This window comes from Capra hircus, chromosome 9 (genome assembly GCF_001704415.2).
Source record: "Capra hircus breed San Clemente chromosome 9, ASM170441v1, whole genome shotgun sequence".
Classification (NCBI taxonomy): domain Eukaryota; kingdom Metazoa; phylum Chordata; class Mammalia; order Artiodactyla; family Bovidae; genus Capra; species Capra hircus.
In genome coordinates this window covers 12567080-12591107 of record NC_030816.1, presented here as the reverse complement: position 1 = coordinate 12591107, position 24028 = coordinate 12567080, and the positions used below count along the sequence as shown (strand labels likewise).

The 24028-nt window shown below is 42.6% G+C and overlaps 2 protein-coding genes across 2 annotated transcripts; one reads left to right on the top strand and one right to left on the bottom strand.

The window, feature by feature from the left end:
• On the bottom strand, nucleotides 1970-2729 carry LOC108636779 (the record flags this gene model as incomplete). Its single annotated transcript, XM_018053526.1, has 1 exon — nucleotides 1970-2729. A coding segment is annotated over exon 1 (741 nt), but the record flags the coding sequence as incomplete, so codon positions are not given.
• Nucleotides 7977-23301, top strand: HINT3 (histidine triad nucleotide binding protein 3). The gene is made up of 5 exons (XM_005684483.3): nucleotides 7977-8480; nucleotides 12834-12951; nucleotides 16645-16714; nucleotides 18600-18726; nucleotides 21687-23301. Exons 1-5 carry the CDS (start codon nucleotides 8280-8282, stop codon nucleotides 21717-21719), a joined length of 549 nt encoding a protein of 182 aa, XP_005684540.1. The 5' UTR covers nucleotides 7977-8279; the 3' UTR covers nucleotides 21720-23301.

Genomic DNA, 24028 nt, shown 5'->3' with positions numbered 1-24028 from the left:
CATAAGTCAGTTTATCAGCATCGTGGACTACGAGCACGGTGGCCGCGATGATACGGAGGCAAGGTGGCCATCTGGCTGCCACTGGGTCCAGTCTCTTGGAAAGGTAAGCTACAGGTCGCTTCCATGGTCCCCATCTCTGTGTTAGTACCCCTTTTCCTATCCCCCACTTTTCATCTACAAATAATTGGAAAGGCTTAGATGGATCAGGGAGGGCAAGGACAGGAGCCTCTAGCAAGGCTCGCCTGAGCTCTTGGAAGGCCTCTTTCATTGGCTCAGTCTATTTCCAGTCCTTGTTTTCTTTGGTCCCCTCATATAGGGGCCTGGCCTTTTCTGCAAACCCCAAGATCCATAACTGGCAATATCCCACCGTTCCCAGAAATTCTCTCACTTGTCTAGGGTTAGCCGGCTCAGGGATCTGGAGGATGGTTTCTTTCATAGCCTGTGTTAGCCACCTCTGGCCCTGTTTTATCTTATAACCGAGGTATGTAACCTCTTGCTTGGCAATCTGGGCCTTTTTGGCACTAGCCCGGTAACCTAAAGTCCCCAAGGTTTGGAGAAGGTCACCTGTTGCCTCTTGGCACTCTTTCTCTGTAGCCGCCGCCAGCATAAGGTCATCAACATATTGTAATAAAACAATGGTAGGGTGTTCAACCCGATACTCATGGAGGTCTTCGTCCAGGGCCTCATTAAATAACGTGGGCGAGTTTTTGAAACCCTGTGGTAAGTGAGTCCATGCCAGCTGCACAGGGGTCTGACCACCGTCTTCCTGCCATTCAAAGGCAAAGATCTCTTGGCTTGCGGGGGCAAGAGGCAAACTAAAAAAGGCATCTTTTAAATCTAAAACAGTGTACCAAATGTAGTTTGGAGGCAAGTTGCTTAGCAATGTATAAGGGTTAGAAACCATAGGATGAATATCATTCACCCGTTTGTTGACTTCTCGTAGATCTTGAACCGGTCTAAAATCAGTTCCCCCAGGCTTTTTCACAGGCAACAGGGGAGTGTTCCATGGGGACCGGCACCTTTTTAGGACCCCAGTGTCTATGAGGCATTGTATATGAGGAGTAATTCCTTGTCGAGCCTCCTGACTCATGGGATACTGTCGTACCCTCACCGGGGAAGAACTGGCTTTCAGTTCCACAATGATAGGGGGCCTCTGTTTGGCTAGTCCCGTTCCTACAGTTTCAGCCCAGGCCTGAGGGTATCTTTGAACCCATGGTTGTACTTCGGGGCTTATTGTCGCTGGGGCCTCTGGCAAGTAGAGTCTGTATTCATCTTTTAATGCCAGAGACAAGACCTGAAGAGGATGCCCGGTCCCATCTAAAACCGACACTTGTCCGTGGTCGAAATGAATTTGGGCATTCACTTTAGACAGTAAATCCCTGCCCAACAAGGGCTCTGGACACTCAGGTATCACCAGAAAAGAATGGGTTACCTGGTGGGCCCCCAAGTTCACATGCCGTTTTGTAGTCCATCCATATCGTTTAGTCCCGGTTGCTCCCTGCACCCAGCTACTTTTCTTAGACATGGGTCCATCTTTTTGGTTTAAGACTTGAGTATTGGGCTCCTGTGTCCACCATGAAGCCAACCAGTTTCCCCTCCACATTTATAGTTACCCAGGACTCGAGGAGGGGCTTTGAGCCCTGACCCCCCTAGTCACTATCCTCACCCGCGTAGAGGATATGACTGTCTGGAGAGGGAGTCTCGTTTTTGGGGTTCCTGGGCTCCTCTTTTAGATTTTTCTTGGGGCATTTATCTTTTCAATGTCTAAACTCTTTACAAAACGCACATTGGTTTTTCTCAAGCTTATGCCTTGTCGTTTTTTCTTCAGTTTTTGAGTCCAGTTTTTTCCCTTTCTGGAACCTGTTTTTGTTTTCAACCCCAGCAAAAAATATCTGGGCCAGCTCTTTTTGATTTTTACAGTTTTCTTTAGCTCTAAATTTTCTTTTTTCTCTTCTAATGCGGTCCTCTCTTCTGGGGTCTCTCTATGATTAAAAACTCTCTCGGCTGCCCTCACTAGATCTTGCAAGGATTGTTCATTTAACCTCTCTATCTTTTGTAATTTTTTTTTAATATCGGGGGCTGCTTGATTTACAAATGCTAACATAACTGCCGCTCGTGACTCATCTGCCTGTGGGTCCATAGGGGTATACTGTCTAAAAGCTTCCATTATCTTTTCAAGGAAGGCTGCTGGGCTCTCATTTGGTTCTTGCCTCACTGAATTTATTTTGGCCAAATTAGTCGGCTTTCTGGCGGCCGCTCTAAGGCCGGCCATAAGAATCTGACGGTATACCCGGAGATGCTCCCTACCTTCAGCGCGTTCCAAGTCCCAGTTGGGTCGCACCAAGGGGAATCCCTCCTCAATGAGGTTAGGCTGTATTGTGGGCCTCCCATCCACCCCTGGCACATTCTTTCGAGCTTCTGACAGGATCCGCTCGCGCTCTTCTGTAGTGAAAAGCACCTGTAACAGTTGCTGACAATCATCCCAAGTGGGATTGTGAGTAAAAAGGATAGACTCTAAAAGATCAATAAGACCCTGCGGTTTTTCAGAGAAGGAGGGAGTCTGGGTTTTCCAATTGTACAAATCACTAGTGGAAAAGGGCCAATACTGATATGTCCGCTCTCCACCCTCTCTGGCTGGTCCCGCCCGGACCGGAAACGCGTGAACAGTGGAGGAGGGGACTTCTGGGTCTTCTTCCGCTACATTGGCCATTTCTCTTGTTTTTCCCCGAGTTCCCTGGGCGGGGCCCCCTTCTCTGGGATGAGCTGAAGGCTCGGTTCTCCTCCTGGCTTCTCCCAATGAAACCTGTGAAAGCAAGGGCGGATGTGGATCCGCATACGGGGGTGGGAACAATTCGGTCTCCAGATCTATCAGATTAGGATACAGAGAAGATTCCTGGAATACCGGCTTTGGTCAATTTTCGTCCTTTTTTTTTTTCTTTTTCTTCGGAAGCCTTCATTACTAACACCTGTGGGCTTGGTGAGGTTGGAGTTGGGGAAGAGGGACGGGGAGGTTTAGGAAGAGTGAGAACAAAGGGTTTAAGCCATTCTGGTGGGTTCCTCACTAGATCCTGCCAGACCAGAATGTAGGGAGTCTGATCTGGGTGCCCGGCAGGACTAGGAGTAAGCACCCTCTCTTTAACTGCCTGGATAATTTGGGGATTGAAGGTTCCCTCTTGTGGCCATCCAACGTCAAAGGTGGGCCACTCGACAGAACAGAAAGTCACCAGTTTGCTCTTCTTTACCAGTAACGAAAGATTCTGAGCTCTAGACTTGAATTCAGAGAAGTGGTTAATCATAAGAGATAAAGGAGTAGAAGTTGTTTGTCCCATGATCACAGAAAAGTACACTGGGAGCCAACAGAGCACACAAAGAGCAATGCAGACCCCACAAATAGACAAACAGATAACAAACACAAGGTGGCCACCGACAATGCACTCAATCCTACCTGCAGGATGTTCACAGAGCCAGCCGCCTCCCCGGCACGAAACTAGGCCCCGGCCTTACGCTGACTTAATCCAGTAACCAGAGTCAGCTGCCTCCCCAGCACGAAACCAGGCCCCGGCCTTGCGCTGACTTAATCCAGTATCAGAGCTAGCTGCCTCCCCAGCACGAAACCAGGCCCCGGCCTTACGCTGACTTAATCCAGTATCAGAGCCAGCTGCCTCCCCAGCACGAAACTAGGCCCCGGCCTTACACTGACTTGCCTCTGCACTTTACAGCCAGATGCCTCCCCAGTAAGATACTAGGCCTCGGACTTAATCTGGGCTTCTGCAACGTTAGCACCGGTGCTCAGAGCTCTTATCTCCTAACGAGGTTACTCCCTTCTACCAGGAGAGTTGTCCTCCCCGGCGGGACGGAGATCCCGGAGGAGCCCCCAGATGTTATGCTCCGAGCCCGTATCTCCGAACCGACCGAGAGAGCAAGGCCACCACAGTATTGCAAACGCAAGAAGGGAGTTTGTTTATTCCTAGGGCGCTAGGGCCCAAGTCTCATCCCACACAAGGGAATCTGACAAGAGCCGCGAACAAAGAAGTATGGCGGCTTATATACAGGCAGTTCTTTGTCTCCGTTACAGGAGTAGTTGGCATTACATGATTGGCCAGGCAGGATGAGCGCATATCCTGTCTCTTTCTGGTAAACATGACTCAGGTCCTAGAGACTGTCGTTTGGTCCCTAACATTCCCCACAGGAAGAAGAAAATGCTGAGAAATGGGGCTATGAGAAAGGAAGCACAGGCTGGCCTGAAGGCTCACAAGGCTCTAATCCCTAAGGTTCAACAACGGAAACTCGCTAAGAGCTTGCCTGATGCCAGCCACTGTGACAGGGATGCACTACGGGGCTTGACGCAAAAGGCTCTTCCAGGAAAGGGGCTCCAAAGAACAGTAAAACAAGTAACCCTTGCCTACGATTTGTGTGCCTGTAATAACTCACAAACCCATCCAATCCACGCTTTGCTACTCAGGCTGGTTCAACATCAAGGGACACACACAGGGAAGACTGGCTGGTGGTTAGATTTCACCCAAATGCCCCCGTGGTGAGGCTATATCTTCTTGTGTATTTGTTGTTATTTTCACAGGATGGGTTGAAGCCTTCCGTACTCTACCTGAAAAGGCTACTGAAGTCTAAGTCCTTTTTAAAAGAAATAATTCCTTGGTTTGAACTTCCCCTCCAGGGCAATAGCAGGCCCCCTTTTATAGCCAAAATCACACAGGGGTTCACATGGGCTCTAGGGATTGATTACAAGCTACATACTTCTTGGCCTCCATACTTGAAGACCTCCAGTCTTCAGGGAAGGTGGAGAAAATGAACCATACTTTAAAGGAAACCTTAGCAAAGCTCTGCCAAGAGACTCATGACACTTGCTTCCTCTTGCAGTCCTCGGGGTCCATGTAGTCCCCAGGAGTGGTCTGAGGCTTAGCTCAGAAATGACCAGTGGGAGGCCTTGTCTTAGTACTAGATGTGGAAAAAACCCCTCAAGTCATTAGAGAAGAGCAACCCATCTGTGAGCCAGTGGAAAACCTGAGATGCCTGTTGCAAGCACAGGCATGATCCACAGGTAAGTAAATCGGTGTGGTGAGCTGGACCCATTTGCAATTTTGCTATTGTGCTGTTGCTTGCATCCTACTGGTTTGCACGGCCACCCTCGCCAGAGAATTAACTCCCTTGTCCATGCTGGTTTAAGGGAAAATTCTCCACCCCCAAAATGCTCTGTTATTGACTCTGTGTGCCCTACTAGTCCTTGAAACCAGGGAAAAATAGTGAGAACACTCACTTATCAACATTTCCAAAATCATGTCCAAAAGAGAACATTTAAAATAATGTTGGATATACTATCAACACTCACCACCCCAGCTGGATACTGGCCCTCCCCTTGCATTTCCCCTGATCCTTCCGGTTCCAATATTGATTAACAAAATAAATTGGGGACAGTTGCCACCCCTTCACTCTCTGCTAGTCACGCTTGCACTTTCCAGGGGGCTATTACCATGCTTTAACCTGAATCCCTGTACAACGACCCAAGGCACGGGGCACGCTATGTTAAACTGCACAAATAGTACTTGTTTCATATGCCTACCCCCCAACCCCCGGCAACTGGAGACAGAATTACACCAGATATTCTGCCTCTTATGTAGGGAGAAACTGTACTTACAACCTCCCGTGTCCTGTTTCAAACTATGGCTCCGTCTTCCTAAACAACATGGAAGGGGAGTGTGAACGGTTGAAAGAAATATCTCATCCACTCGTCAATCCACTTCAACCTGCCTGTGGGACATCGAGCAAATAATGAGCTGGACTACAGTTGTCAACTCTGACAAAACCAACCAGATCACACTGAAGCATTTCATGAAGACCTTTATAACATGATATAATCTAAATTACCAACATAAAGATTTGTGGTCTCCTAGTTGCATACGTGCTAGCAACAGCTATGTCCTTCAGGGACTATCAGGTCTGAACAATCGTAAGACATTCAGAAGGGTTTGCCCCCCTGAACGGTTTGTTTTCCTCTGAAGACACCCAAAACATCGTGTTATGGAGTTATGCCAGGCCATGCCCTTTTCCCAAGGCCTTCATACTATGGCCTGTAAATGCACTGATGATGTCCACTTCGTGTGAGAGTGTCCTGTCTGGTCTATAGGGGTAAGAGGAATATTATCTATAATAGGACCAGGCTGGCTCACTCCCAAATCTGGAGAGCAAAAGGAATGATCTTAGCACAGGGCAGGGCTAGTCATAGGACAGGCAGCTCTACATGGAGGCTTAACTTATCATGAAGTAACACTGAGAAATTTCACTCGGACAGTGTGGTTGTGTGATGGAACTGATAGAACAAGCCTTAATGGGACCTAAGACCTCTCTTGTCTCTTTGGCTAATATAGTTTTTCATAATCGCCTGGCTCTTTGTTACTTTCTGCCAGAACAAGGCAGAGTTTGTTTGGTAACTAATACTTCCTGCTGTACCTAGATCAGTGCAACAGGACAGGTGGATGTTAATATTAAAAAAATACTCACTCATGCAGAATGGTGTCACAATTGTGGCAAGAGCAACACAATCTCACTGTCTGGTCAACACTGACAGGAGCCCTACTCCCAAAGTTAACTTGGTTTCTTCCATTTCTAGGCCCGTTAGTGGCTACTATTGCTCTTTTCCGCTCTTGTCTGGTTAATCTTTTGGTTAACTTTGTATCTTCTAGGCTCCAGCACTTTCAAGTAAGGCTCATTATGGCTCAAGGATTTCAATCCATTCCAGCAGAGGGTGGCCCAGGTCCCTACATGTCCTTGAAAACAGTCAGCAAGGGACTTCTAAACCTCTAGTGTAAGCTAGGGTCTGAGACCCCTTGTCCAGCAGGAAGATGCTTCAGAAGAGGAAAACTTCAGCCCCTTAACCCTTAAAAATAAGGGGTGCAAAAGCTCACGGGGCGAGGGGGGGGGATGAGAGAGACTGAGGACTTGGGACCCTTTGCTACAGTGTTTGCATGTGGACAAGTGTCTCCTTGAACAACAGAATATAAGAAACTAAAGGACTAAAAATAACTGCAAGTTTTGAGCAAGCTCTAGGGAGTTGGTGATTGACCCAGAAGCCTGGCATGCTGCAGTCCATGGGGTCACAAAGAGTTGGACAGGACTGAGGGACTGAACTGAACTGAAGTACAGCCTGAACAAGTTATAAGCAACAAGGTACAAAAAGACCAAAAACCCAACTGCTGCTTCTGCGATGTCCTGAGCAGAAAGAGGGTGTTAGTATTACTCATGATCCTTGCACACAGCACCCTCAAGAGGGTGGGGGTGGGTGGGCCGACCTCCTAAGCCACGTTCCCCCCCTCCCCGACCCCCGCCCGCCGATAGACCCCCAGATCTGGCCCGGCCCTCATCCCATTTAAGGGACCAACTCATGCGCCCCTCCCAACCCAGGGAGCCAGCAAGGGAATGTGTTACGCATTTTTCTCTCTTTCCCGAAGCACAACTCCCAAGAAAGCCCTGCCTGAATTTCTTGTCAATTTCTTGAAGTTTCTAGGTCAATTCCTCGTCAATTTCTATGAAGTTCTGGAATATGTCAGACTATAAACTACAGGATTCCGCATTTATCTGTGTATGAAGAATGAGATAAAGCCCACTATTTTGATCTAGCTGGTGCTGTCAATAATAACAACAAAAGGTAAAAACAGGTGTGAAGTTCCGTTTTGATATTTTGAGCCTTATCACCTAAAATTATCATGGTATTAAATGGATACCCAAAGTATCGAATATAGTCTGTGTAGAAAACAAAGCTCTAGAAATGTTCATTCTCGTAAAACCTAAGAATTAATTTTTTTTTTTTTAATTTTAAGACATCGCTATACACTCGAGGTACTTTATGTTACTGGGCTCAGGGAGAAGACCTTCAGTAAGCTCCATTTGGCCCCGGGTAGAGCGCGAACGTGAGGTCATCGCGGCGTGGGGCGCGAGCAGGCGTTGTGGCGGAAGTCCTGCGTCGTTACCACCGAGACGCACGGGGATGGGCGGCTGCCGCCCGCGGCGGCGGCTCTTCCGTGTCGCGTCCTTGCGCGCCCCCGCGTGGCAGTCAGCGTGAAGGCCAGCCTCTGGCTTCTGCGGCTTCGCGGCGAGTCGCCTTGCGGCTCCGGTGGCCCTGGATCCGCGCTGTGCCCAGTCCCTGCCCGGCCCAGCGCCAGACAAGGGGCGACGCCTCGAGGTAAAATCTAGGAGGTGCAGGAGGCGAACTCTGCAAGAGGCCCTGTTGTCCCGGAGAAGCCTCTCAGCGGCGCAGACGAGCGGGTGCGATGATGGAGGAGGAGGAATGCGGTTTAGGGAAGTCGTGTGCCCGCTCTGAGCCAGTGGCGGCTGCCCAACCGGCGGGATCCCCAGGGGAGACCCCCGCGGTCACCGCAGAGTCCCCGGAGCTCGCGAACCACAGTAGCAAGTGCGTGTTCTGCCGGATCGCGGCGCACCAGGATCCCGGCACCGAACTCCTGCACTGTGAGGTGGGCTGCGACGCGCGACCCGGCGCGGGTGGGATCCGGAACGCCCTTGGGGGGCTCCGCTTAGGGCGCCTCAGCTTAGGGGGGCCTCGCCGGCGTGGATCGGGTGGGGACGGTCCTGCGTAAATGGAGCTGGAGGAGGCTGGGTGTCCTAGTGATAGAGACAGGCTTGTTTCTCTAGGCGCCGGGAGTGTCGCCAGCCTCGTTTACTGTTCTAAGGGGAGAAAATGTAGAGATAAACCTCTCTCCGCAGCTGCCAAGGTGGTCGCTGGACAATAGTGACCTCTGATTTTATTAAAGGAACCTCCCCCTGCCCCACCTCCCCCCACTTTTCTAGACACTGCCTTTACATTCTGCAAATACTGATACTGAAAACAAACTAGTAGAAAATAGATAATGGTGACTGTGACAAGCCCATTTGTTAGATCCGCTGAAAATAGGCTGGCAGAAGTGGTCCGTGGTCACACTATTAGTTAATGCATTCTGATTTCCACAGTTCCTTAGAAGTGTTATTATCAGTTGGGGAAATTTTCAAAGCATTTAGACTTTGCTCAGATATTTTAAAACAGGTATCGGGTAGGTACTTTCGTCTACCTGCTTGACTCGCCTTTAAAGAAACAGTCTTTTGAAAGAATCAGCTCCAAAGATTCTGGGCTTTGTTTTTGTTTTGTAATAATCATTCATTGGTTAAAAGTAAATTGAATTCCTTCTAAGCACTGTTGGAGATTCAGTGCTGAGCAAGGTAAATAAAGGCCAGCAGTCCCTGTCTACATTTTATAATCTAAAGGGTGGAGTCAGTACCGACAGAAGAGGCAGCTGACAGTGCTCCGTGCTATGGTGAGATGGTTTTAGCACCTGCAGTATTTTGCAAGGCCCGTGGGAGGGGCACCTGACCAGATTTGAAGGGTTAGGGAATACCTTCCAGAGGAAGTGAGACATGAAAAAATAAGCATGGTCAGGTGAGGAGGAGGAGAGAACAATGTCTTGGGTAAAGAGAACCTTCCGCGGTTTGGTCTCTGCCACAGGCGAATAGAAATTCAATCTAACTGGAGCATAGAGTTTGAAGGGGTGAGTGGTAAAAACTGAGGGTGGAGAGGTAGGCGAGGGCCAAGTTATTAAGGCTGTTGTACTTCATGTTAAGCAGTTTGGGCTCTATTTGAAGAGTGAGGGGAAGGAAGCGCCACACTTTATTGCTACTGTTCACGCTGAGTTGGAAGAAAAGGGTTGAGGTCCACGAAAACGTTTGATCTTTGAAAGATCATCTGGTACCCTGGGGAAGAATGATTTGGAGAGGACCAGGCTGGAGGCATAGAGACTGGTTATGAAGCTGTTGAGGTAATCTAGCCTGATTTAAAACGTAGTAATGGGGATGAAGAAAAGCAGATCAATTTAGGAATAATTAGGAGTCTGACAATGCAGAGGTCTGCATCGCTAGCCCAGATGATAGGAACTGCCAGCTTATAGGTGGAAATTGAAAAGAGGGAAATGAATAAGATCACCTAGGACATATTTGTAGGGTAGTGAAGGGATCCCTGCACAGAACTCTAAAGAACACTAACATCGTAAGAGAAAGGCAGAGGATGAAGACCTGAAAAGGGGACAGAGAAACTAGGAAAGCAAAGAGAGAGGAATATGTTGAGAAGATAGGAACTGGCAGCAATAGCTACCTTCCCTCATCCTCATATCTGGGTTGGATGACTCTCCAGTATGCATGCAGAGAGACCAACTTAGATTAGAACTAGTTTTGTCCCGGGGGTGATGACCGCTGACCTTCAGGAGAGCAACTGCAGTGCAGTGATGGGGCAGCGGGCAGGTCGTTGATAAAAACCTCGAGATTCAACCTAAAACATTGAAGACAGCAAAGACAGACGACTTCTGAAGGAAGTTTGGCAGGCTTGGGGAGAAGGGAGAGAGAGTGGTAACTACAGGAGGTGGTGGAGTTAAGAGAAAGTTTTATAAAACAGGGAAGTCTTTGGTGTGCTTAAATCCCTATGGGCAGGTGCCAATGGAGAGATGTTTAAACTGGCCCCAAGAGGTAGAGCTTTGTCCCTGGTAGAGAGGAATTTAGTCCCCTGTCCATTACTCAGTATTTACATGAGTGCCTTCTGTGTGCCAAACACTGCTGGAGGCATTGGGATACAGCAACAAATGAAATGAGCAAAACTCCCCATCCTCGTGGCGCTTACATTCCACTCACAAGAAATAGACAATAAGCAACATAATAAATAAAATGCATAGTTTCTTAGATGGGGAACAACAAAAGAGAAAAGGGATGCAGTTTTAAAGTTTTAGTTAGGAAATGCTTCACCTAGAAGGTGGCATTTGAGGCCTTCCCTAGTAGTCCAGTGGTTAAGAATCCACCTGCTAATGCAGGGGACACGGGTTTGATCCCTGGTCAGGGAACTAAGATCTCACGTGCCCTGGAACAGCTGGGCCCGTGCACCACAACTACTGAGCTGGAGCCCATGCCTGCGTGCCTCAACAGAAGCGTCCATATAACACAACAGAGATCCTGTGTGCTACAGCTAAGATCTGATGCAGCCAAATAAATTTTAAAAAATTGAGAAAAGAAGGTGGCATTTGAATAAAGCTCTGAAGAAGGAGAAGGAGCAAAGTATATGGTTTATTCTTTATAAAGTACAGCTATGTCATATAGACTATGACAGATACACAGTATATTTGTGATATTAAAGTATCATGTGGTGTCACTGGAGATCAGCTTGTCAGTCACCTAAAGCTTAGATGAGCAGTATGGATACTGACCACTTTACGGCAAATAGATGGGGAAACAGTGACAGACCTTATTTTTTTGGGCTCCAAAATCACTGCAGATAGTGACTACAGCCATGAAATTAAAAGACACTTGCTCCTTGGAAGAAAAGCTATGACCAACCTAGACAACATATTAAAAAGCAGAGACATTACTTTGCCAACAAAGGTCCATCTAGTCAAAGCTATGGTTTTTCCAGTAGTCATATATGGATGTGAGAGTTGGACTATAAAGAAAGCTGAGCGCCAAAGAATTGATGCTTTTGAACTGTGGTGTTGGAGAAAACTCTTGAGAGTCCCTTGGACTGCAAGGAGATCCAACCAGTCCATCCTAAAGGAAGTCAGTCCTGAATATTCATTGGAAGGTCTGAGGCTGAAGCTGAAACTCCAATACTTTGGCCACCTGATGTGAGGAACTGACTCATTTGAAAAGACCCTGATGCTGGGAAAGATTGAAAGCAGGAGGAGAAGGGGATGACAGAGGATGAGATGGTTGGATGGCATCACCAACTCAATGGACATGAGTTTGGGTAAACTCCAGGAGTTGGTAATGGACAGGGAGGCCTGGCGTGCTGCAGTCCATGGTGTCACAAAGAGTCAGACACAACTGAGCGACTGAACTGAACTGATGGATACTGATAAGGGAGTTCATGATACATGTACAATTGCCTTTCATCATTATTCTTGTTGAAATCAAGATTATTGGTATGCATATGAGGCCCTTGTCCCAGTTGAATTTTAGTTCTTGGAATGGAGAACTAATGAGCAACAGTGCATTCTGTCAGTGTTTCTGAGGGAAACTATGATTATTGATACTGATTTTAGTTTTTACTTAATTTTTAAGTATGAGAAATTGAATAAGCTTATTTAGGGAATATAGATTTTTCTCTTGGAAAAGCTTGAAACTCAAATGTTAATAGGTTGAAAGATTCACTGTTTTGTTTCTATTTCGTTTTTCCTTACATTGCTGTATAGAGTGTATAAAACAGAAAACTGATGCCATACATATCTTAGAACAATATACTGGAGTTTGTTTTCAATATTTTGAGTCTTTTTTAATGCTGTAAAGTGGCAAATAAAAAAAACTTTTGTCGAAAAAGCTTTAAAATGTAATCCCATGTAGATGCTAGATGATGCTATAATTGAAGAAAATGTGACTTTAGAAAAAAACTAAATTTAAAAAAGAATTTATCAAACCTGCTCTGATTCTGTACTCAAACCTTTAAAAGTACATATTAGGAGGAGAAAAACCTTAGGGTAGAGATGGAGAAATATATAATGAGATTTAAAAAAAATTTGGGATTATAGTAATGAATTTAATAGCTTCATTCATAATTGTTTCCTTGAAATTGACTTTATATAAGTCTTTTTCTTCTCTGGGATAAATGAGTATCTCATGAAAGAAGCTAAAGCTTGTCTTTATGGACATAATGCATAATCACAAAATTGCCCAATGGAGATTAGTTGTAACATAAGTACCATTTCCATGTCAGACTGAGATTTATGATGTTTAACACATGCCTCAACTGCATTAGGAAATTCTTTTTAAAAATTCACTAACAAATGACACTTTTTTTTTTCCTTTAGAATGAAGACCTAGTTTGCTTCAAAGATATCAAGCCAGCAGCACCTCATCATTATCTTGTGGTGCCAAAGAAGCATTTTGAAAACTGCAGATATCTAAAGAAAGATCACATAGAACTCAGTAAGTGGATGGTGGTATTCTTCACGGTCATATCATCTTGAACTGGCATCAGTGATGGCAGTGACAGTTGAAATAGTTTAGACAGGTATTGTGATAAAGGAGCATGTGGCTTTTTAAACTTTCATTATGAAAAATTTCCAATATATACAAAATTAAAGAAAATATTTAGTATAACCTTTACGTACTTATCATCGAACCTCAACATTTATTAACTCATGGCCAGGCTCAGTAGTTGTGGCACACGGGCCTAACTGCTCTGTGGCACGTGGGATCTTCCCAGATCATGGATCGAACCTATTTCTCCTACACTGGCAGGCAGAGACTTTACCACTGAGCCATCAGGGAAGGCCCTTAAGTATTTACTTTGGTTTTTTTTAAGAGGAAGAAATGTGTTTATGCTTGCTTTTCTTTTTCTAATATTTCTTCTTGAAAGCTTTTATAACTGTTGCAAATCAAATGTTACTAATTTTGAAGCAGCATAGTAGATGTTTTGGATTTCATTTTATAAAACTGTTTTTACTGATTCTGTGTATATTTGAATATGTTCATAATAAACCTTTAAAAGTCCTTGCAATTAATTTTTTTATAGTCTTTAAAGTTGGGAAAATAATAACCATATAGAAGAGCTTAGTAACTGTCAAGCCCTGTGACTATAATTAACATTAATAGAACTTCACCCAACTATAGAATACATATTTTGTTGTGAGCACATGTTCACCAAGATATATTCTGGACAATAAAGTAAGTCTCAGTACATTTTCAAATGATCAAAACCTTGTATGTTGTCTGATGACAATGGAATTACATTGAAGAAATAATAAAATCTAGAATAGTACTGAATATTTTTAAATTAACCCACTTTTAAGTAACTTCTAAATAGTTCAGTATTTTGAATTGATTGGTAATAGAAACATATATCAAAGGATTATAGAATGCAGCTAAAGTGTATAGAGTAAAATTTATAGCTTTAAGTGCTTATGTTAGAAAGGGAGGTATAAAACCAATGATCTGTTTTCAGTTTAGGGCACTAGAAAGAGGCGAGCAAAATCAGATCAAAGTAAGCATAAAGAAGGAAATAACAGAGCAGATATCAATGAAACAGGAACGAGACAATTGGTTTTGCTTAATGTAGTTTGGATCTGGTTTTAAGTAAATGCATAACATGATGGTCATGTCTTCTCAATGATCTATTTTTATCATTATAAAATGTTCCTTTTTAATCTCTGGAAGTACTTCTTGTGTCTATTTTGTATAATATTAATTTAGATACTCCCAACTTTCTTATTAGGAGAAGGCAGTGGCACCCCACTCCAGTACTCTTGCCTGGAAAATCCCATGGACAGAGAAGCCTGGTAGGCTGCAGTCCGTGGGGTCACTGAGAGTTGGACATGACTCAGTGACTTCACTTTCATGCATTGGAGAAGGAAATGGCAACCCACTCCAGTGTTCTTGCCTGGAGAATCCCAGGGACAGCGGAGCCTGGTGGGCTGCCGTCTGTGGGGTCTCACAGAGTCGGACACGACTGAAGCGATTTAGCAGCAGCAGTAGCAGCAACTGTCTTATTACTTACTGTTAGCCTTGGGCATCTTTTTCTATCCTTGTGTTGTTGTTGTTTAGTCACTAAGTTGTATCCAACTCTTTGAGACCCCGTGGACTGTAGCCTGTCAGGCTTCTCTGTCCGTGGGATTTCCCTGGCAAGAACACTGGAGTGGGTTGCCATTTTCTTTTCCACGGGAGCTTTCCTACCCAGGGATGGAAGCTGTGTCCCTTGCATTGGCAGGCAGATTCTTTACCACTGAGCTGCCAGGGAAGCCCCTTCTATCCTTTACTTACAATGAATTGAATATGTATATTTAAAGACGTGAAGATAGCAATGTAATTGCATCTGGCATTTTAAAAAAACAACATAATGTGGAAATCTCTGTCTTTTAATTGGAGCATTTAGTTCAGAAACATTTACTATAACTATTGACATAGCTGGATTTAGGTCTGCCATCTTGCCATTTGTTTTCTATTTGTCCCACTTGCTTTTTGTTGCCCTGTTTCTTCTTTCCTGCCTTTCTGTGGTTGATCACACATACTTTTTTTTTTTCCAAACATACTTTTAATATTCCACTTTATCTCCTGTCATTTTAGCCAATTTTCTATGTATTTTTTTTAAAGTAGTTGCTATAGTGAAATTAAAACACACATCCTGCAATTAAAACAGCCTACTTAAGAGTTAGCATTGTATCAATTCAAAATATGAGAAACTTTGCAACACTTTGTAGTGTTGTCATTTATATTTCATCTATATACTTTATGATGCCATGTTACTGTTAAAATGATTAAATAGTCATATGTCCTTTAAAGAAATTAAAAGAAAAAACAGTCTTTTTTATTTATTCAAATGTTTGGCATCTTGGGGGTATTTTTTTTTTTCTCAAATTATACTTCCGAGAATGGTTTTAATGTTGAAAGCAAAAGCAAGTTGAATAATCACACAGGTCTCCATATTGAACCAGAAACTAGGCAACATTCTTCTGAATATTTTCAGTTTAATTTGTCATCCAATTAAGATCTCTGGACTAGATTTATGGTGCTAAAAGTCCTTCTCTCTCTTATTACATGGACTACCATCTCTCTCTATCTTATTACATGCTTCTACCACCTCTCTTTTCTTATTTTAAAATTTTTTCATTGAAGTGTAGTTGATTTTCAATATTGTGTTAGTTTCAGGTATACAGCATAGCGATTCAGTTATACATGTATGTATATATATTCTTTTTCAAATTCTTCTTCCTTACAGGTTATAACAAAGTACTGAGTGTAGTTCCCGGTGTTATACAACAGTAGGTCCCTGTTGGTTATCTGTTTTACATATAGTAATGTATGTATGTTAATCCCAGCCTCCTAATTTAACCTTACCCCACCCCCTCGAATCTTGGGAGTCTTGTGAAAGAAAACGATACAATCTGGTTTAGGCTTTTTTTTTTTTTTTAACTGAATGGTACTGACCTTGTCATGGAAGCCTTCCCACTCAAGCCTGACTTAAGAGAAGCAAACTGATAGCAATGATTTTAAACCTCTTATAAAACTATCCTCTGCAGATTCTCTCACTTCTTCCCTTTTTAAATGCTTGATTACACCAATTCAGAAACAAAAGGGATCTGAAGTTTGGCATTGTGCTTGAAGATACCAGGTTGCCAAAAATGTTTTAATGGGGAAGCATATCCCATCTGAAGCCCGTGAAACACTGAGACTAAGATGCCAAGGCAGATGAGAATTTGGAAGAAAAACAAACATTTAGTCACAGCGGGGCTAGTATAAAGGGGTGTCATATTCCTAATTTGAGTTCAAAGGCAAGTTCAAAGTTCTCTTGTCTTCTTAACTCAGACAAGTTTTGTGTAGATACTTGGTTTCCTTATGATTACAATTAGACCACAGTAGGATCAGATGTCCTGTGGTATCACTTGATAATATCCCTCAAGAGCTGTTTAGAGTCAGCTCATGTGTGGTAGTTTGTGATAGGTTGCACCTTCGTTTGAGGTGTTGATCAGCAAACGTCACAGTAACTTAGAGCTGTTGAAGAAGTCTTTAAATGTGTATCCATTTGATATGACTTTTTACTAGGATCTAAAAGTTTGGGTTAATAACTAGGTAATGAACTTAACGTCTCCTAGAGCATAATGTAGTTTCTTTCCTGTTTTACAGTTGAGAACATGGTGACTGTTGGAAAAGCCATTCTAGAGAGGAATAATTTCACTGATTTTGCAAATACAAGGTTCGTATACTTCCATATAGAAACCAATACATACAGTTGGTTTTTCTCAAATGTTATTTCCTCGGGAAAATGAAAGTAGAGATGCAGAGTTCATGGTCTAAATGCAGTTTTCCTGAAAGTGAACATATTGTTCACTAGTAAATTTAATGAACAGAACTTCTTTTCACATCTCAGCATCTTCTAATAATCGCCACTTGCAGTTTGGACAGACAGGTATATTCAAGCAGTGGGCAGGGAACATTAGTTAGTCTTTTGTTCAGTATGTGCATTCCTGTAAAACTGTGTATAAATTGAATTTCCTTAGGGAAAAAAATCTAACTTACTTTTAGTATTCAAGAAACTTAAAAGTGATGACAAAGTTTTTTTAGTGATGGTAAGGAAATGACCACTTTATTTAGGAGAAAGCATGCCATCTACTGGTCATGTCTTAGAACTAAGGACTCCTGACTTCTACTCAGTGTCCAGTGACTCGGCATTTTTTAGGAAAATTAAACAGAATATGATAAGAACTGAAAGTGAAAGTGAAGTCGCTCAGTTGTGTCCGACTCTTTACCACCCCATGGACTGTAGCCTACCAGGCTCCTCCATCCATGGGATTTTCCAGGCATTAGTCCTGGAGTGGATTGCCATTTCCTTCTCCACGGGATTTTCCCAACCCAGGGATCGAACCTGGATCTCCCGCATTGTAGACAGATGCTTTACCGTTTGAGCCACCAGGGATAAGAACTGAATTAAGACATAATGCCAGCTCAGAATTCATAAGAGTTATACAGTGCCATAATATTCTGTGAAAGCTTTTCTTGATGAAGACTTTATCTTACTGTGAACTTCAACATGAGAAAGAACTGTGTGAATACTCTGAAGTTCATGTAGAAAAACAGTGGAAGAGTTGTTTGAGTGGTAATCTGTCTACCTTCAGTTCAGTTCAGTTGCTCAGTCGTGTCCGACTCTTTGCGACCCCATGAATCGCAGCACGCCAGGCCTCCCTGTCCATCACCAACTCCCGGAGTTCACTCAGACTCACGTCCATCGAGTCAGTGATGCCATCCAGCCATCTCATCCTCTGTCGTCCCCTTTTCCTCCTGCCCCCAATCCCTCCCAGCATCAGTCTTTTCCAATGAGTCAACTCTTCGCATGAGGTGGCCAAAGTACTGGAGTTTCAGCTTTAGCATCATTCCTTTCAAGGAAATCCCAGGGCTGATCTCCTTCAGAATGGACTGGTTGGATCTCCTTGCAGTCCAAGGGACCCTCAAGAGTCTTCTCCAATACCACAGTTCAAAAGCATCAATTCTTCAGCACTCAGCTTTCTTCACAGTCCAACTCTCACATCCATACATGACCACTGGAAAAACCATAGCCTTGACTAGACGGACCTTAGTCGGCAAAGTAATGTCTCTGCTTTTGAATATACTATCCAGGTTGGTCATAACTTTTCTTCCAAGGAAGAAGCGTCTTTTAATTTCATGGCTGCAGTCACCATCTGCAGTGATTTTGGAGCCCCAGAAAATGAAATCTGACACTGATTCCACTGTTTCCCCATCTATTTCCCATGAACTGATGGGACCAGATGCCATGATCTTCGTTTTCTGAATGTTGAGCTTTAAGCCAACTTTTTCACTCTCCTCTTTCACTTTCATCAAGAAGCTTTTAAGTTCCTCTTCACTTTCTGCCATAAGGGTGGTGTCATCTGCATATCTGAGGTTATTGATACTTCTCCCGGCAATCTTGATTCCAGCTTGTGTTTCTTCCAGTCCAGCTTTTCTCATGATGTACTCTGCATAGAAGTTAAATAACCTGTTTTGGGTATCTTTAATATTTATGTGTTTTAACCTGAAAATGTAGTTGTAAACTAATCTGTCAGTTACCTCGTACTTTTCTATTTCAGAATGGGTTTCCATGTGTCACCATTCTGTTCCATTGCCCACTTGCACCTTCATGTTCTGGCACCAGCTGATCAGCTGAGCTTCTTGTCAAGATTGGTTTATAGAGTGAATTCCTATTGGTTTATCACAGTGAGTATTATTGTTACGCTAGCAGCATACAAAAATATTTGTCCTTTTGGTTGTAGTTTTTCTTTTCTTGGAAACAGTCGACATTTATACTTCTTATAGATTTGGTCATCTGTTTTAATGTACTATTTGCACATATCCAAAATAATCTTTTTAATTTGGGGGACTTTCCAGGTCATCAAATCTGTAGGAAGAGACACCGTGGTGAAGTCTCTGAATTGTAAGCAGAGGATATGATATAGAAGTTTGTAGCATTAATAGTTCTGAATTCTGGCTCCATTAGTTATTCAAGTGACCATGTGCAAGTTACTTAAACTTTTTAAGGCCCAAGCTTTTTGTCTACTGACTTACGGTTAATAGTGCCTGCTTCCAGGGTTCAGAAGAGGATTGATGATTTAATTAACATGGTGCAGTGGTAAGGAGTCCGCCTGCCAATGCAGGAGGTGCAGGAGCCAAAGGTTTGATCCCTGGATCAGGAAGATCCCGTGGAGAAGGAAATGGCAACCCGCTCCAGTATTCTTGCCTGGAAAATTCAGTTGACAGAGGAGCTAGGTAGGCTATAGTCCATGGGATTGCAAAGAGTTGGACACAACTGACTAAGCACACACACACACAAACACACACATGTGCACAAAGTGCTTAAAACTGTACCTTGCAGATAGTAAGGACTCAGGAAATGCAGCCTCTATCATCATTAGCCTCTTTGTAGAAACAGAGGCAAGTAGCATCAGCTGCTAAACCTGAAGTTGAAGCTGTGAGTCTAAAAAATTGCAGAATTCTGCTTTGCTAAAGCAATAGTAGAATAGAATTCTACTGATTATAAGCTTGTAACCTGACAGTCAAGCTTTGTTATTAAATGACTCTGTCTTTCCAGGGCCACTTGACTAGTAATTTACCAGTTTCTTATATGTCCATGATGATAAGGTGATCTGTAGCAGCTAAATCTGAAAAACCATCAAATTACAAATTAAGTAATTACCATTAGTTAATATATATTATTATTATAGCCATATTACAGAAGAAATGAAAATACATTTGATTCTTAGAAACTTCGTATTTCAGACTTATTATCTCTTTCTTCAACTTGTCCAGATTATTTTATTTAATTAAAAATATATTTAAGATGTATGTGTGTGCATGCTAAGTTGCTTCAGTCATGTCCAACTCTGTGTGACCCCATGGGCTGTAACCTGCCAGGCTCCTCTGTCCATGGAATTTTCCAGGCAGGAATACTGGCGTGGATAGCCATACCTTCCTCTAAGGGATCTTCCTAACCTAGGAATTGAATCCCCGTCTGTTTCGCCTCCTGCACTGGCAGATGAGTTCCTTACCACTGGCGCTACCTGGGAAGCCAAGACGTATGTGTACTTCAGATTAAAAAATTGGACATTTTGTGGGAAGCTGGTGTGGTCTCTTTAAAAGATTGGTATGATAAAAAAGAGGCATTAAAAAAAATCTATTTCTGATTTTCTATACTATGTCTTATAATAAGAAAATTTAAATATATTTTTATAATTTCTAAACTGTATTCCTTACAAGATTTTTTAGATGGGAAAAAAATGAATGAACAAAGTTATGATATCTGTTAATGGTTCATCCTGGGAATCTGAACTCTTCTTAAATATAGATATTAAGTATGTATTATGAGACTTTGAAAAAATCAAAATAAAGATGTTAACGTTTATTCTGAAATCTTATATAGTATTCCAGATATATAAGATGATTGAGTAAAGTATCTGAAATAATTTAACTAGAAGACCTTAGTTTTTATTCTTTTTTAAACAGATTTTTTTTAAAGAATTTTAGGTTCACAGCAAAATTGAATGGAAAGTTCAGAGAGTTCCCATATATCCTGTGTCCCCACATACTCACAATCTCTCCCACTATCAACATTGTACACCACAGTGACAAATTTGTTATAATCCGTGAGACTACATTGATATATCATTATCTCTCAAAGTCCATAGTTTTTATTAGGGTTCATTCTTTGTGTAGTATATACTGCGGCTTTGGACAAATGTATCATAACATATATCCAACACTGTAGTACCATGCAGAGTAGTTAAAGTGCCCTAAAAATCCTCTGTGCCCTGATCGTTCGTTTCTCCCTGCCCCTTAACCTCTGGTAACCACTGATTTTTTTTTTTTTTTAAGTCTCCAGTTTTGCCTTTTCCAGAATATCATATAGTTAGAACCATATTGTATATAGCCTTTTCACTTCTTTCACTTAGTAAAATGCATTTCAAGTTCCTCCATATAAAGTTTACTTCTTGATTTTTAAAAAAACAGTTCTTACTGAGCTTTGGCTGTGCTGGGTCTTGGTTGCTGCACGGGCTTTCCTCTAGTTGTGGTGAGGGGGAGCCGCTCTCTGCTCATTGCGGTGGCCTGTCTGTGGAGCACAGGCTCTAGGGTGCACGGGCTTCTGCAGTCGTGGCACATGGGCTCGGGACACCGGCTTCCGCAGTCGTGGCACGTGGGCTCGGGACACAGGCTCCGGCAGTCGTGGCACGTGGGCTCGGGAGTTGCAGCTCCTGGGCTCTGGAGAGCAGGCCAGTGGTTGTGGTTCACAGGCTCAGTGGCTCCACAGCCTGTGGGATCCTCCCTGGCCAGGGGTTGAACTCTTGTCCCCTGCATGTGCAGGTGGATTCTTTTACTGCTGAGCCACTAGGGAAGCCCCTTTAGTTTACTTTATAAAACTTTCGTGTGATGTATTTCTTTTTCTTTTTGAAACTTTCTGACAAATAGGCAATGTGGATAAAAATCTGCCTATTTATATATAAAATATTAAATAAACACCTTTACCATAGTTTAAAACCAACTGAGAGTTTTTGTAAGATTTTTAGGAAAAGAATATGTAGTATCCAGCTCTTCTGTTGTGGCTTATTATAATAGAAGTGCCAGTAAAATTATTTCATACAGGCTATGATAATTAGAATAAAGATATGTTATTTTTTTAATTACAGGCTGATTATTTGATTGAAAGACTAAGAACATGAAAATGTCAACAGTGGAAGATTTCCTAATCTTGGCTCAACATAGACTAATATTTTCGTCTCTTTGAAGTCTAATTACAATTGTAAGGTTCACTGGGTTTTATGAGAAGCTATTACTGGGTAGCCTTAAATTGTTTCTTCATGTTTGTTTCCTGAAATGTGTGATGTAGTCATATAAATTCTTTGTCGTTGACTTTGTTTTAATGGTTCCTTGTCTAAAGTATAAGATACTCTAGATAAAGTCCTATTAAAACAAATTCTGTTAATCAAGAAGGGCTCTGTATTTTTTTAAGAAATTCAAATATTTTTATTTCTCAGTAAGTAGTCAGTTATAATACTCTTGCCTGGAAAATCCCATGGGTGGAGGAGCCTGGTAGGCTGCAGTCCTTGGAGTCACTAGGAGTCAGACATGACTGAGTGACTTCACTTTCACTTTTCACTTCCATGCATTGGAGAAGGAAATGGCAACCCACTCCCGTGTTCTTGCCTGGAGAATCCCAGGGATGGGGGAGCCTGGTGGGCTGGCGTCTATGGAGTTGCACAGAGTCGGACACGACTGAAGCGGCTTAGCAGTCAGTTATAATAGTGATTTATTTATGAAGAATAAACCGGTATAAAAGTACTTTGTTGGAACCTTTGTTATATGAAGGAGAGAAATAAATTACTTATTGATTGTTCTGTAATTTTACATGTAAAATTTCAAAATAAAGAGCACCATACTACACAGTGATCTCTGATCTTGATGGAAAGAATTGTATGCGTGTCACTTTTTACTCAGACTTCAGGTGCTGGTTTTCACTTCCTGAAACCTAGCATCTTTGTAATAAATTGATACTGAAAGCTGTATAGTATATATAAAATAACTTCTCTCTAACAGTGAATTTGCTACCGCAAATCAATTTGGTTATCCAAGAGAATTCATTGTATTGGAATTTTACCTGTAAGAATATAAATGGGGAAGAAACATGAAGTGGTTTTATTAATATATTAAAAACTGGAGGAAGCTGCTGCTTAATAATTTGTCTACTATACCAAAGGAAAGTTAGAATTACAAAGTGATTAGACCTGTCTTTTATCATGAACAAGCCCTGACTTGAAAGTAGGCATGGATAGGTGCGGATGAGAAAACTTACTTTAATAATACATTAAATACATTAATATTATTGATAAATCATTTCATGAGACACATTTCTTTAGGAATTGTCTTTTGGTGCTAACCTACACTAATAGCAGTGAATGTGAATGAGAAATAAGCACTGAAAGCTGATCTTACGTTGTGCCAGTGTATAATTGTACCATGTACATGAATATAAATGAATATAAGGATTAAAGTATTGATCTTAGAAATAATCCAAGAAGACTAGTTTGGTTTTTTTTTTTTTCCTTCCTTTTTGGGGTGCATTATATTAAACGTAGTTTTTAGTAATGAAATACTTATTACAATTACAGTGTTTTTCAATATTGTCTAGTTCATTTATTCATTCAACAAACATTTGCTGAGCATTTAACTTGTACCAGGCACTGCCAGGATCAGGAAATATAGAAGTGAGAAAGGACCATCTGCCTTTAATTGCCAATATAAGGATCAGACAAAACCAGTGGGTAAAAGTTGGTATGTTAAGTATCAGAATGTCTGTAGCGGAGTCTGTGGAGAGGACCACACTGGAGACGGGTGGCAGTGGAACTAAGCGTTCGTGACTCAGTGTTCGGCAGGTGGACCGTGGATGTTAAGGCCAAGAGACCAACGTGCATTTTCCTTGGGTTTTGCCTCCATTACTATTTACTTTACAACTGAATATCTGGATTCCATTGTATTCACTAGAGGTGGAGAGAGGGCTTATGGGCTCTCAAAATCATATTTACGAGTTTTTCAGCACTACTGTATTAAGTAGCTTGCTGAGCACCTATGCAGATTCGCAGTTACACGTTCCTATAAGTCAGTTCTGGAGAAGGCAATGGCAGCCCACTCCAGTACTCTTGCCTGGAAGATCCTATGGACAGAGGAGCCTGGTAGGCTGCAGTCCATGGGGTTGCTAAGAGTCGGACATGACTGAGCGACTTCACTTTCACTTTTCACTTTCATGCATTGGAGAAGGAAATGGCAACCCACTCCAGTGTTCTTGCCTGGAGACTCCCAGGGACAGGGGATCCTGGTGGGCTGCTGTCTATGGGGTCGCACAGAGTCGGACGCGACTGAAGTGACTTAGCAATAAATCAGTTCAGCTGTGACCAGCTTCTTCAGGAAAGTTTTCAACATGTGGAACGTGTTGTGCTTTGTGACCTTGTAGTGACATAATGGACAGTATTATGAT